This window comes from Rhinatrema bivittatum, chromosome 14 (genome assembly GCF_901001135.1).
Source record: "Rhinatrema bivittatum chromosome 14, aRhiBiv1.1, whole genome shotgun sequence".
NCBI lineage: Eukaryota > Metazoa > Chordata > Amphibia > Gymnophiona > Rhinatrematidae > Rhinatrema > Rhinatrema bivittatum.
Window position 1 is genome coordinate 41,488,377 of NC_042628.1, and position 15,194 is coordinate 41,503,570.

At 45.8% G+C, this 15,194-nt stretch overlaps 1 protein-coding gene across 5 annotated transcripts in view; it reads right to left on the reverse strand.

The window, feature by feature from the left end:
• The window catches only part of RAB11FIP3 (RAB11 family interacting protein 3), a 291,188-nt gene that overhangs the window by 38,939 nt on the left and 237,055 nt on the right, over positions 1-15,194 (reverse strand). For 4 of the 5 annotated variants that reach the window (XM_029576055.1, XM_029576053.1, XM_029576056.1 and 1 more), the window contains 3 exons: positions 10,334-10,369; positions 9,216-9,309; positions 806-909 (listed from right to left, as the gene is read on the reverse strand). In XM_029576055.1, coding sequence (XP_029431915.1) covers positions 806-909; positions 9,216-9,309; positions 10,334-10,369 — 234 coding nt within the window. Of the gene's footprint in view, positions 1-805; positions 910-9,215; positions 9,310-10,333; positions 10,370-10,729; positions 10,787-15,194 lie in introns of all 5 variants that reach the window. The other variant, XM_029576051.1, reaches the window with a different exon arrangement.

Here is a 15,194-nt window from a genome sequence, read left to right on the forward strand (position 1 = left end):
GGGTGACAGTGCGCTCCGACGGAGCACACTTTACTGGATCGACCTGACAGTTGGTGTGGATCCTTGGCTTTACTTGTTGGCTGCCTGGTATTCTGATAAAGATCAGTTTAAACATTATTTTCTCCTTGGAAAGATGCAGGCCTGGATTTATGAAAAAAGTATATTAGGACTGTGCCTAGGGCAGTAAAATTCTGGGGGCGGCATCATTCCAGCCACCCTGCAAGTCTCCAAAATCATCCTGATGCTCCATCCCTTCCCCCACGGGCCTCCAGTCCAATTTTCTTTCCTCTCGCCTCCCCCCCCCCCCCCCCCCCCCGACCAACCTCAGTTCCCAAGCTGGCACAACTGTCATAAGGCGGCAGCATGCAGGCCCCACCTCCTGCACAGAAGCCTGGAAAAGGAGGGGACATTTCAATGCCTGTGAGCACAGGACCGCAGGCTTAGTCTCTGCATACTATACTGTGATAACAGTAGTACCAGCAGCAAAACTAGAACTCTGAGGTTTGTTGGTGGGTGACAGGGCAGTGAAGAATCAGATGACCAGCTGGAGGGAGGAAGGTGGGAACTGAATCGGTTGGGGTGAGGGAGAGGAAATAACGTGTGCACGAGGCCCAGGGAATAGAGGTCTGCTGTAGGAGAAGGCGTTGGGAAAACTGAAGATCCTTGGGGGGGGAGTGGGAAGAACAGCAACTCCCCAGCACCAGTAGAACCAAGAGGTGGCAGAAGGCAAAGTTCCTCATCAGAAAGATGCCCAGTGCTGTATGATAGCAGAGGAGTACTCTTTAAACAAGAATTAGCAGCTCACCTGTGTACCAGCTGCAAGTTCTCCTGTTTCAAACGACTCTGCTGCTCTACATTGGCAGCTGTATCTTTTTCTAGCTCTGTTACTCTCTTCTCCAGGAAGACCACCTGTATGACACAAACACAGAGATTCCTTGGAAATCACAGTGATTCAGCACTATTCAAATCACAGGCACTTATTATCGCAAAGATTAAGGAGGAAAGAGCAGAAAGGTTGCTGAAAGGGGGGGCTTAGCTTCCCCCATCCCCATGAAACTGAAGCAGGTTCACAGAGGAGTGCACATCATTTGCTGCGGTAAAGAGCTGAAAATGCATCACTGTAGCAGCCAATGAATTCTGTTAACAAGCTAAGATCAGGAAACAAGAAAGTAGAAGACATTCGAGCATGAAAAGGGACATTTGAGCATGCAAGAAGGCAGAAAAAAAAAAGAGGAACAGCAGTTTTAAGGAAGAAGATGTACATGTATTTACAGATTTATGCATTGCTTTTAAGCAACGTGCATTTCCAAATTAGAAAATAAAGAAGCTCCTTGTTGCCATTCAGATGGCAAATAAATGGAGGAGGACAAGATTTCAGAACAAAGTCAAACTGTTTATGGCACATCTTTTGTTACATGTAGGTTTTCTAAAGATAAATGCCAGTTTTCAAGGATAAATGTTGCAAAATGTATATCTAACTCCATTGCTTTGGTCATTTTGCTTTAAACTTTGCTAACTAGTAACCTGAATTGGGATGTAAATCTTCAGGGATCTTAGCCACGATTGATTGTATTTAAAGGTGTTTATGACATTAGACTCCATTACTACTCAAGCTCCCTTTTTCCATCCCCCTTTGACAACCATAAGCCAATAATTGCCTTCAGTAACACAAAATCCTCGCAATAACAAATGTGCTGGTACAGTATCCTATTTGTCATCACACAGCACAGGATCAAACACCTCAGAGAACAGCAGGCCCACTTTTCAGAATCAGACCACTGCATTCATGACCTTATGATCATGATAATGAAAGGAAAATTAAACAAACATTAACATGATTAGACAATTTGGAACTGACTTAAAAGGACTCAAAGACCTATCAAAGACCTATCACATTAACTTGCCTGTCCCGTTCTGATCATCCCCTTCCCCTTATCACTGGAATGCCTTTTATGGTTCACTTATGGCAACCACACGACTTTGTATTTCCTGATAATATCCTATTTTGATCATTTGAATTCTGATCTAAAGAAGAGAATTTTAGCTCTTAAAAGCTAATCAAAAAAGGAATTAGTCCACTAAAAAGATATTGCCTGATATGTATGTCTATATTTTGTTTTTATTTGCTAACCTTTATTTCTGTGCATTCAAGTGGACTAACATAGCAACCACATTACTTTATCCATTTATCACTATGTCTGCAACATCTGACAGCATATGTGTTTCACAACTTTCTGTTAGTCCAATTTTCAAAGTATAATACCAAAAATAGTTTATAACTAAAAGCATTGATATTTACAAATAAATAGATTACTTTTTCCTGCCTGATTAGGCTTTCTTAGCCTATGGCATCATCAGTCATTGCTGTGGCAGGGACCGGATTACAGCAAGTATTAACAGCTGCTCCTCAAGGCTGTGTCTTTGATCCCCCACCTGCCAGGCGGGAAGTAACTAACTGTTATGTGACCTCCCAAAAATCTACAGTGAGTGTAAATAATGCCTGCTACCTGCAAGATTACTGAATTCTCACAACGTACTCATGCTCTGGAGTGCCGGATCCTGATGCTATTGGCCATGAACTACTAGGGAACGCACATATCAGACAAACTTCACAGCACTCACACTTTATTATCCCTCTCAAACTTCAGGAGGCGCAGCATGGAGGACAAACAGAGCTCCAGTGCATGGGTTATAAATCTATCCTGGGAATAATGCCAGGCCTTGGTCTGGTCCTGCTGCCCCATACGCGCATCATGTGATTTAGGTAACACACTGAAATATTCTTAATTTTCATTCTCTCATCTGGCAATCTTGTTTGCATGATTAATAGATCTGCTATAATAACAACATGTTTATAATATGAAAACCGTATGTTGAGAATCGGGTGGTTTAGTGTGCCCTTGGGCCTCAGCCCGGGCCCAGACCTTCAGGACCGAGCCAAGGGTTGACGGTGGCTCCGCATGGCTGACAATCTTACCCTCCGCCAGGCCGGCAAGCTCCCAAGGCCAACATCCGAGGATGTTGGAAGTTGAATGGTCCTCCAACCATTCCGAGCCCTCTCGGACCTGCTGCGAGCAGCAGGCCTGGCCTGAGTTGAGGGCAGACGGCCTTGACACGAAGACATGATAATGAATGATGCAACGGCATCCTTGGACGAAGACACGGGGTTGATGCAACGGCATCCATGACGAAGACATATGGCTGATGCAACGGTATCCATGACAAAGAACTTGACATCCAAATAGGCAAAACACAAGGCATGGACATTGGCACTGTCTCTCAGGGCGCCCTACTCAGGCCACCCGTGGGACTGAGTCGCGGACCACCCTGTCCCACTGCGCGCCCTACACAGCCCTTGCAGGCTGGTCACGGACCACGAGGAGAACGGGACAGCACAGGAAAGATCCAGGACATGACAGCTCGAGAGCGCAGGACACCAGTCCACTGCAGGCCACTCCAACCCGGGAAAGACGTCGTCCGAGGGAGTCCGGCCCACAGGACCAGAAGGCTCAGGAGCGAGAAGACGAGATGCAGGAACACACATCAGGACGTGGAGGAACATAACGAGACATCACAACATGGACCGGGACCTCAGGCGGAACACCAAGACATGAAGACTTGGTAGAAGGCAGATGAGACGAGACGAGGAGCTCCACGAAGACAGAGGACCTTACAAGGCTCTGGCAGGCAGGAGCCTCCAGAGGGAAGTCACCATGATGCAAGGCCAAGAACAGACTGACAAAGCAGCCCTTTATAGGGCTAAAGCAGGAAGTCCCATTGCAGGTGGGGCCAGCACACTTCCTGTGCCTGGCACTTTAAATCCAGCAGAGAGGCGCGGGCCGGCGCCTAAGTGAAGCAAGCAGGAAGCTGTGCAGGACCAAGGACAGCGGCCTGCACTGACGCACAGCGTCAGAAGAGGCAGGGCTGAGCCTGGATGCAGGCTCCGACGTCGGCAGTGGCTCCAGCCGCTGCAGGAGGCCCCGGGGGCGGCTCCAGCCGCTACTCCAGCCCGGGGCTGCGGCCTTAGCACCGCAAAGATGAAGAGCAATGTCGGGGGTGGTCCCGGGCCGCAAAGAAGGCTGGAAAGTCCGCGGCTCCGGCCGCGGTGAAGAGGAAGATCCAGGGCAGCCTCCGGGCCGTGAAGGGCAGGCAAGACCGCGGCTCCAGCCGCATGGGAGGCCCGACGGCAGCGTCCTGCCACGTCAGGTGAAGATATAGAGCATTGCGTGAGTGTCTGCTCGCAGGGAAACCCGCGGGCAGCGAAGTCATAACAGTACCCCCTCCTCAAAGCCCCCCCTCCTCAAAACTCCTATCAACAGTCCGAGGATAAGGGTATCAGTCCATACTGGAATGAAGGTATTCGAGGGTCCAAAAAATGGAAGCTGGTAATCCGGGGACAGCATGACACAGAGCAAAGCAGCAGAAACACAAAAGACAAACCACAGGAAACCAGACAAAAGAACAAGACAAAACAGAACACACAGCACAAAAGGCGAACAACAATCAACAAAAACAAACAGCACAACCAACAAAAACAAAACACACAGCAGCCACACGCGCAACCGCAACCAAACACCAACAGCCAACACACAGCAGCCAACATACCAACCAAACATACAGCAGCCGCACACGCAACCAAACCAACACAGCCCACGGCGCAAACACACCAACACCACGCCACCAATCAAACATACAGCAGCCGCACACACAACCAAACCAACCCTAATACACAAACAACAACATACAGCAGCAACACGCACAACCACAGCCGCAAACAAGCGCAACTACAACCAACAACACAAACAAGCGTACCAAACAACACAAACAAGCGAACCACCAAACAGCACAAACGAGCTAACAAGCACCAACAAGCACACAGCAGCCACACACGCAACCATAAGCAAACACACAGCAGCCAATACAGCACCGCGCAATCAACCAAACGCCACCATACAGTAGCCGCACACACAACCAAAGCAACACAGCGCAACCAAACAACCAACCACGCAGCCAACCATAACACAGATAAGCGCACCCACAAACACACAGCACAACCAAAGCAACCCTGGCACACATACAACATACAACAGCAACACACCCAACCACCGCCACACACAACAATGACAATCAACAAGGAGCCAAACAGAACAATCACAGCCAAAGCGAGCCACACAAAACAGCACAAACAAACAAACCGAACACAGCACAAACAAGCGCAACCAACCAACACACAGCGCAACCAACCCACACACAGCGCTAACGAGCAAACACCCACACCAACATACAACGGAAGCAACCATACAGCACAATTCATACAGACAGCACAAACAATACAAAACAAAACTGACAGCACAAACAATACAAAACAGCACAGCCTACAAACAACAAAACACAGCACAAACAACAAAACAAACCAACACACACACACACACCACAAACACACGTACCAACAAACAGCACAAACAAGCGCAACCAACCAACACCCACAGCACAGACAGACGATCAACCAACCAACCACACCCAGCACAAACAAGCAAAACACAAAAACATACGGCACAAATGAGTGCAACCATACCAACCTACAACGCAAGCAACACATACAGACAGCACACACAGACAGCACAAACAATACAAAACAGACAGCACAAACAATACAAAACAAACAAACGAGCAACAAGCAAGAACCAACAAGAAGCACCAAGAAACACCAAGAAGACCTGGGGGAGGGAACCCAGGGCGGGCAAAGAAAAACCAGCAAAACCAGTAGGGGTGCAGGCGCCTCCTGCAGGTCGTAAAAACCCAACCTGGCAATATGATGACAAAAAGTCTGGATGCAGGCGCCTCCTGCAGGTCATTACAAAAAAGAAATCCAGACAGCTGGCGCCTCCAGCAGGTCGTAACTATGGCAAACTGGCACCTCCAATAGGTCGTAAACATAAAAAATCCTGAAAAGATTTTTCCGATCCTGAAACAGTCCAGGAACACAAACAAGACTTGAACAAGGCGAATCCATCGCTGAAACACCGTCGGGCACATGGCCTTGCATTCTGTTAAGAACGGCCTTGAAAGGCCTTGAATTCTGTTGAGAATCGGGTGGTTTAGTGTGCCCTTGGGCCTTCAGGGCCCTTCAGGGCCGAGCCGAGGGTTGACGGTGGCTCCGCATGGCTGACGGTCTTACCCTCCGCCAGGCCGGCAAGCTCCCAAGGCCAACATCCGAGGATGTTGGAAGTTGAATGGTCCTCTGACCATTCCGAGCCCTTTCGGACCTGCTGCGAGCAGCATGGAGCAGCAGGCTTGGCCTGAGGTTGAGGGCAGATGGCCTTGACACGAAGACATGACAATGAATGATGCAACGGCATCCTTGGACGAACACACGGGGTTGATACAATGGCATCCTTGGACGAAGACACAGGGTTGATGCAACGGCATCCATGACGAAGACCCATGGCTGATGCAACGGCATCCATGACAAAGAACTTGACATCCAAATAGGCAAAACACAAGGCATGGACATTGGCACTGTCTCTCAGGGCGCCCTACTCAGGGCACCCGCGGGACTGAGTCGCGGACCACCCTGTCCCACTGCACGCCCTACACAGCCCTTGCAGGCTGGTCACGGACCACGAGGAGAACGGGACAGCGCAGGAAAGATCCAGGACATGACCGCTCGAGAGCGCAGGACACCAGTCCACCTGCAGGCCATTCCAACCCGGGAAAGACGTCATCCGAGGGAGTCCGGCCCACAGGACCAGAAGGCTCAGGAGCGAGAAGACGAGACGCGGGAACACACATCAGGACGTGGAGGAACATAGCGAGACATCACAACATGGACCGGGACCTCAGGCGGAACACCAAGACATGAAGATTTGGTAGAAGGCAGATGAGACGAGACGAGGAGCTCCACGAAGACAGAAGATCTTACAAGGCTCTGGCAGGCAGGAGCCTCCAGAGGGAAGTCACCACGATGCAAGGCCAAGAACAGACTGACGAAGCAGCCCTTTATAGGGCTAAAGCAGGAAGTCCCATTGCAGGTGGGGCCAGCACACTTCCTGTGCCAGACCCTTTAAATCCAGCAGAGAGGCGCGGGCCGACACCTAAGAGAAGCAAGCAGGAAGCTGTGCAGGACCGCGGACAGCGGCCTGCACCATCGCACAGCGTCAGAAGAGGCAGGGCTGAGCCTGGACGCAGGCTCCGACGTCGGCAGCGGCTCCAGCCGCTGCAGGAGGCCCCGGGGATGGCTCCAGCCGCTACTCCAGCCCGGGGCTGTAGCCTTAGCACCGCGAAGATGAAGAGCAACGTCGGGGGCGGTCCCGGGCCACAAAGAAGGTTGGAAAGTCCGCGGCTCCGGCCGCGGTGAAGAGAAAGATCCAGGGCAGCCTCCGGGCCGCGAAGGGCAGGCAAGACCGCGGCTCCAGCCGCATGGGAGGCCCGACGGTGGCATCCTGCCGCGTCGGGTGAAGATATAGAGTATGGGGTGAGTGTCTGCTCGCGGGGAAACCCGCGGGCAGCGAAGTCATAACACCGTAAGCCAATCAGAAACAAAAGCATCCTATGTTGGATCAGAAATTTTAGCTTCTCACCTCTGAAGTATTTTGCATTTAAAATGGGAAGAAATTTTCGACATCATGCAGAGACTGGTGGACTGGGCATCTAAGTGGAAGATGAAATTTAAATGTGGACGAGTGCAAAATGATGTACTTAGGGAAAAATAATCCCATCTACAGATACATAATGCTGGGCTCTGTACTGGGAATCCTCACCTTGTGGATAATACATTGAAATCCTCAGCTAAGGGTGCAGTGATGGACAACAAGGCAAAGAGAATGTAAGAAATGATCCGAAAAGGAATGGAGAATAAAATGAAAAATATCACATTGCCTCTACATGGATGCATTGTGTGACCGAACTTTGAGGAGTGCAGTTTTGGTTGCCCCCATCTCTAAAAAGATCAAGCAGAATAAGGTACAGAGGAAGGTAACAAAAATGATAAAGGGGTTGCAACAGCTCCCTTATGAAGAAAAGCTAAACAGGTTAGGGCTCTTCAGCTTGGAGAAGAGGCGGTTGAGAGCAGATAGGACAGAGGTTTATAAAATCACTGGGTTGGAACAGGAGACATTTATCTTTTCAAACACTATTAAGACTACAGGACACTCCATGAAACTAACAAGCATCAGATTTAAAACAAATTGGAGAAAGTATTTTTTTTTTTACTTAATGCACAATCAAGCTGTCAAGGCAACTAGCAGACCTGAGTTTAAAAGGGGTTTGGACAAATTCCTGGAGGAAAAGTCCATAAACCATTATTATCCCTGGGAGTGAGCAACAGGAAATGGATCTACTCTTGGGGATCTGCCGGGTACTTGTGACTGAGATTGGTCACTATCTGAGTCAGGCTGCTAGATTCACAGGCCCTTTGGCCTGACTCAGCATGGCATATCTTATCTAATAACTTCTTGTGGTCCATCACTAGTGGATGGATTGGATGGCCTGAATATGCCAATCTGTTCTTTTGTACCATGAGGGCTCTGTAACAGTGAAAGAAAGCTGAGTGCCAATGTGCTGCTAAAAAACCTGTTCATTATGCAACAGGTTAGAGTTTTTTTGCTTGTTCAACAAATTCAACAAATCCTAAAACAAGTACTGTGGTTACTCGTATAATATATTAATCATAGATACCTGCTCCATCCACCAATGAACCCATGCATGATAAAGGCTAGAGGAACGGGAATGAGAAAAGCATGCAGAGGGCAAACTTGCTGGTGCAATGGTTACTACCCTTAACAGAAGGCATGAAGATCACTATCCTTAACCAATATGCCTTGATGATTCTAATGCAACTGCAACATTGCTCCCCACTTCAATAGCAGGGGAAAAGGGGAATAGAATACAGACAACAACCAAAAAGGCCCAACTTCTAGACATAAGGGAGAAAGCACAGGACTGCTTCTATGGCCAAATCCATAAGCAAAGCACATCTTGCTAGCTACAATGTCTGTGTGTTATCATAAGGCTTGGGAGTAATCTGCACAGAGTGGCAGTTACTATCTTGAGAAGCTTGCTGGGCAGACTGGATGGACCATTTGGTCCTTTTCTGCCATCATTTCTATGATTTTATGTATTTTTAGCTTCTAATACATATCCAGTTCAAGAACAGTGCATGCCCCTGGGACTAGCCAGCCCTAAACGTTAGATTTGCCAGTCCTATGCACATGTACCTTATCAGTGATATCTATCTCTCCACAATCCATGAGGCCCTGGAAGGACTCTTCAGCAGCATCCACAGAGAAAGTGCTGTTCTGATGCAAACGCCTAAACAGCAAGCCAAAAGTTAGTCAGAAAATTGCTTTATTTGCAAATAACTTCATTTCTTCTACTTACTAAAACCATTCTTAGATTATTACTAATTAATATATTCTAAAGAAGCAGCATAAACAAGAAATGCTCAGCAGAAGGACTTAAAAGCAAATACTGTCTATCCATTTTCTAGGGATCCATGAAAAGTCCTCCCTGGAATTTGTCAGTAATTTCAAGCAACTTGGAGTCTGAAATCCATTTTTTACATTATAAGGAAAAAAAGGTGTTCAAGACCCATGAAAGGGATTCAGTATTACAAAAAGGAGCACATTCAAGTAAATGTGTTTCTTGATGCTGAACGATATTGTTCCTTTAAGACAAGTAAATTTCACTTCTAAAAAAAGAGAGTGGAATGAAAGATGCTTTCTCCGGGTTTCAGCAGTGACATCATTTTCCCTGAGATACTCTCAATAAAGTGAGGGCCAGAGAAATGTCATAGAACACCACTGTCACTAGAACTGGTATCCTAAAGGAACTGTAGAGCTTGCCACTATCGGAGACAGTTCTGACTCACTCTGCACAGTTTCAGTTCTGTACCAAATATTCTTTGCAATTAAAACCCCAATCTGGAGTAATGGACATAAAGTGTGGCCAATTAAAGATGGTTATGTGCAGAGACATCTAGCTCAGGGTGGTGGTGCCGGTGAAACAGGGCTGTTTCTTGCTGTGTGAAGTTGTCCCCTAGCAGCACTTATTGGCGTTTCCCCGACTCTGTGCCCTTAAGAGTTAAGCACTACATCCCCTGAGCTAGATGTCTCTGCACAGAACATCTTTATTTGGCTATTTCTGAAATTCTAAACCTGCTTTCCTCTCCCCTTCAGCTCTGGAAGCACATGGAGGATATGTGCAAAACTCACTAAAGGTCCATGACTGAAAAGTAAAATTACTTCTTGTCAGCTCTGAACAAACACACTTGATCTCAGAAATAAGTGAACTAATATATCTAAGCAGAGAAAAAAAAAAGAGAAGTTATACCTACCTTGCCACCTTCTTGCTGGATAGTCGTTTATCTGAACTGTGAAGGGAACAGAAATAACAGGAAAAGTGAAGGGATGAGAGAGAGGAAACAGGAAATTCACTTTCCAACATGCAGGGATAGGGGCACAGCCTTTACCATGAATGACAAACACAAACAGTGCATTCATGCATTAAAGTGCTTATCTGCAGAAACTTCCCCATGTAATGTTCCGGCTATTGCATGTGCTCTGTGAGGTACCAAATGACACACCAGCGTCCATGGCCTGAGATAATTTTTTTTCTTCTGGACAGGCTGATTCCAACTCAGAAAGCTAAGGGCTAATAATAGACTTGAATTTAGCAGGCCTCAGCTCTATGGCTTCTAAACTACTATCTATATTACATTTAATCCACCTACCAGTATGCAGGCAGCAACACACTCCCCTCAGTTGGTATGTAGCAGCAGGACATGTAGCTAGTTAAGAAAGGACATGATGGGAAACAGGAGCAAAGCCTTACACAGTACAACACAAAGCCAGTGCCCAAGTGACCCCAGACCCACTATCCAAGAGTGCTATATTGCTATCATAGAATAGATTTCCGATTTGCTGTGAGACTCAGTGCAAAAGTACTATTCAGAAACAAACATTCCAGAAGGTTCACTATTCCTAGGATCAACTGTAAAAATCCTATTTATTCAAAATCAGGTGAGAAGGGGGAAGATTTTAGATTTTTTTTGTCTCTCTGTTTGTTCTAATTCCCCAGATGCAACATATTATGCATTTTGGGGAATTGCCTTTTTTCCCCCCAGTTTTTTCATGTTTATGAAACTGAAATGTATTTGCATGGCTAAGACATCATAACTTAAAAAGTCCTTCCTGAAATGAAAGAGACACAGATGAAGACAAAAGCTGCAAAAGGAGTGATTATTTCACAGTTGAGGAGACGCAGAACATTAAAAGGGACCGACCAGCACAAGCAGTCACATAGCACATAGCAGTGTTGTCTGTAAACAGCAGTACCCACGTGGGGTGACATCATCAGACGTTGCAGAGACAGAAAAGCTATCTTAAGAGTTCAGAAAAACCAAGGTGGTCTTTTCTTCAGCATGTTCAGATCTTCCTGTGAAGTTGCCACTGTGCAAAGTCTCCTCTATAGCAAGCTAACCTTCAACTCTAGGGGAGGCGGGGAGGATCGTGCAGCCGATTTGTCCTCTTGTTTATGGAAAACATCTGTTACAGGTAAGCAATTTGGCTTTTCCCGTGGTCAGACAGGACAGATATCAGCACACACATGGGGACTCCCAAACATATGAGTTTTTTTGTAAATGCTTTTATATCACTAATGAAACTTGCAAACTGTACTGTGTTATTGAGGATGGAGGGAGAATTGAATATCCCCATGAGAATTGCTTGGCCAAAACTGTTGTTTTGAGGTAAAACATTTTCTAGGCAGTAATGAATAGTGAAGTATGGCTAGAAAACCAAGTGGCAGCCTTGCAGATATCTTGTATGGAAGTGGAGTAAAGAAAGGCTAAGGAAGCTGCCACTGCCCTGACTTGTTGGACTTTCACCTCCCTTAGAAGATGTTGTCTTGGTTGATTATATCATGATGAGAAAGGTTGGTGACCACAGTCCAAAGGCCAAAAACAGAGTGGTGCATGTTTAAATACAGCAAGGGTAATAAACATAAGGCACAATAAAAATATATAATAAAAATTTTAAAAAACTAAATACAACAAAGTTTATAAATAATGAAAGGCACAATAAAAAGATTTAATAAATTGGTACAGCAAAAAAATATATACACACACATATATATGTATATAAATACAATACAATACAAATACAATACAAATTAATTAATAAAAAAGTACAGTACATAAAAGCATTAAAAAAAACCCTCCACATGATCATGTTTCGGCATACTGCCTGCATCAGGGGTGCATACAGGCAGCAATAAAACAATACCGTTGTACTGTAAAATGCCTCTGTTTTGTGAGGAAGAGAAGAAACAGCAAAAAAAAAAGTCTACTCCTTGGGATGATGGTATTAAGGTCCCATACCAGAAAGAGCAATATGAAACGGACAGAAAATCCTAAGTAAATGTATGTCACCTGACATCAGAGGCTGGTACATCTGTGCCACTAAAGGCAGTGGCCTTATCCAAAGCCACCACTTAGATGGAGAAGTGGAGCACATCTCCTATATGCGTGTCTTTGTGCTCCTAATTTCACACGCATATTTTCCTTAGCATTTGTTAGCTTTTACATGCACAAGTCAGCACATTTTTAAACATGCACGAGTGAAGGAAATTACCAGTTTTACCAATTTGGCCACCAGTTTGCCCAATCCATCAGTCATCGATACCCTCTGGTTCTTTAGACTGAACTCCCCCCAGTTTACCTACATCCTCACCCAGTCACTATGTGGCAATAAACGTTTCTACTCTCACTTATATCAGACAATTAGCAGATGTAAATATATGCAAGTATGAGACAAAGGTGAATTTTAAAAGCCAGACACATGCATCAAGAGGAGGATTTTAAAAACTTGCACGCGATTTTATAACATGTGCGTGCCGGTGTGCGCGTGTTATAAAATCAGGGATCGGCGCGCGCAAGGGGAAGCACATTTATTTATTTATTTATTTATTTATTTATTTATTTGTGGTTTTTTATATACCGAAGTATAGCGTTTTGCCTTCACTCCGGTTTACAGGATAACAACGTAATACATACAAATATCTTATAACTATCTTTAACATTCAAAGAGTAGAACCTTATTTAACATATTAAATGGGAAAATTATATACACACATACGTGCACCGACGCTCGCGGCCTTCCGCAGTTCCCTCTCAATCCGCTCCAATTTAGGAGCGGATTGGGAGGGAACTATACTAACCTTACTATCCCTTCCCCTAACCTTCCCACCCCCTAGCCCTGTCGTAACCCCCCCCCCCCCCAATCCTTGTCTTACCATTTACTCCTGCCGGCACGCCATCCCCAGGCACAGTGGGGGCTTCTAGCCATGCCCTTCCCTGCCCCCAGACCGCCCTGCCCCTTTCCTGGGGTTCCGGGACTTACACACGTCCTGGGGATTTACGCGCATGGCCGGGCGTTTGAAAATTGGGCCAGCGCATGTAAGCCCGGGATTTACGCACGCAAGGTTTTGAAAATGTAGCCCTGATAAGGGGATTTGCAAATATGTTGGGCTTGTGGATGCTGAGCAGATTTTAAAAGCTGCTGAAATATGCGTGTATCTCCTGGAGAGCACACATCGCGGAAGTTTTCAAAAAGGGGCGGAGCATGGACCTGAGATGTGCGCACACCAATGCCCCCCCCCCCCCCCGCTGCGTAATTTAACTTCTGCCATGGATGACGTGAATGTTGAAAAATAAAGAATAGGCAGGTCTGCAGGGTTTTAAGCATCAGGGATAACCGAAGGGAGCGAAGGCTATTAAACTAGGGGGGTTTGGAAGACCTATTTCAATTGGGCGAAGCAGGGACGAACTGGGAAAACTGGGAAAAGCATCGGCATGTGTCCCTTTTAAAATCCACTGATTTATGTGTAGAAGCAGCATTTGTATGCACAGATGAACACCCATTTAAAATTTGGCACACGTGCACCTGGCCAGGCTATTTTACAACATGCAGGCATATGCCTGGAAACCATACGCAAAAGTCACTGGGAGAAGATAAGAAAAAATACCAAAGGAAACAATTTGCTGAGTGGATTTAGGAGAAAGTGCAAAAATAAGTCCTTTTGCAAAAGCTCTGAGAGCGCGTGTCTGCTTTGATGCTGTTGGATGATGTCACCCTGTGGCTGATATCTGTCCTGCTTGGTCATGGAAAAAATGCAGTCCCACTACTGCATTTGGTTTTCAAAATATAAATAAATCAATTAATTAGAATGCCCTGAAAAAAACCCTACTCTCTCCTTCGCTCTTGAACTATTATTGAAATCCATCCTCTCAGAAGTGATAAGGCTCAAGCGGACGTTACCCTAGCTGCTTTATATCTAACATATGTCACCGTGCTCTTGGGAGAGCCCTCACTTTGAATCTACAATCTGTTGATATTATAACCAAGGGCAGAATCTGCTCTTCTGCACTGTAGGTAATAGAGATCTTTTCTTCCAAATGACACGAGCACCAATATTGTGATAACCACCAACTAATCACATCACTGGGCAGCTACACTAACAACTTTTCCTTTCAAGTGTGGGGGCTCCTGAACCACCTTGCCTACTTACCACTAGTGGCAATCAAAGCGGGAACTCAGCCCCAACAAGATGAGCATCTGGCATAAAGGGACATCATCTTTCAGCTCCAGACGAGGGGCCGCTTGGGAAGTGAGAGGCTCTTGCTAAGGATTAGTTCTCGTCACATAACTAACTTCTAGTTACTCAAAAAGTAAAGAAACTTACTGTGGTTTGTTTTTAATTATCAAAGACACTTCTGTATCCCAGACCACTGAAAATTAATTTAATTAGTTTGGAGAAGCCTTTCTGGAATTTTGATGCACTCCTTAAAATAGTCTTCAAATACAGTATGTTGCCATTTCCAAAAGGAGTGGAATGAAAGAAATTCAGTACACTAACTTAGTAGCTATGCAAACACACAAATTCAATTGTCAAAACTGTTACTAAAATAGCACTGTAATAAGATGGTATTTATTTATTTCTATTCCACTTTTTGCCACTTCAAAGTGGATTACATTCAGGTACTGTAGGCATTTCCCTATCCCCAGAGGGCTTACAATCTAACTAGGTGATACATCAAGCTGCGTTAGTGCTCTAAGGTGCATTATATTGCGTGTATCGCACGGAACACATGACATTTTGCATTTCTCCACCCAGATACCCTCCCCTATTACAATGAC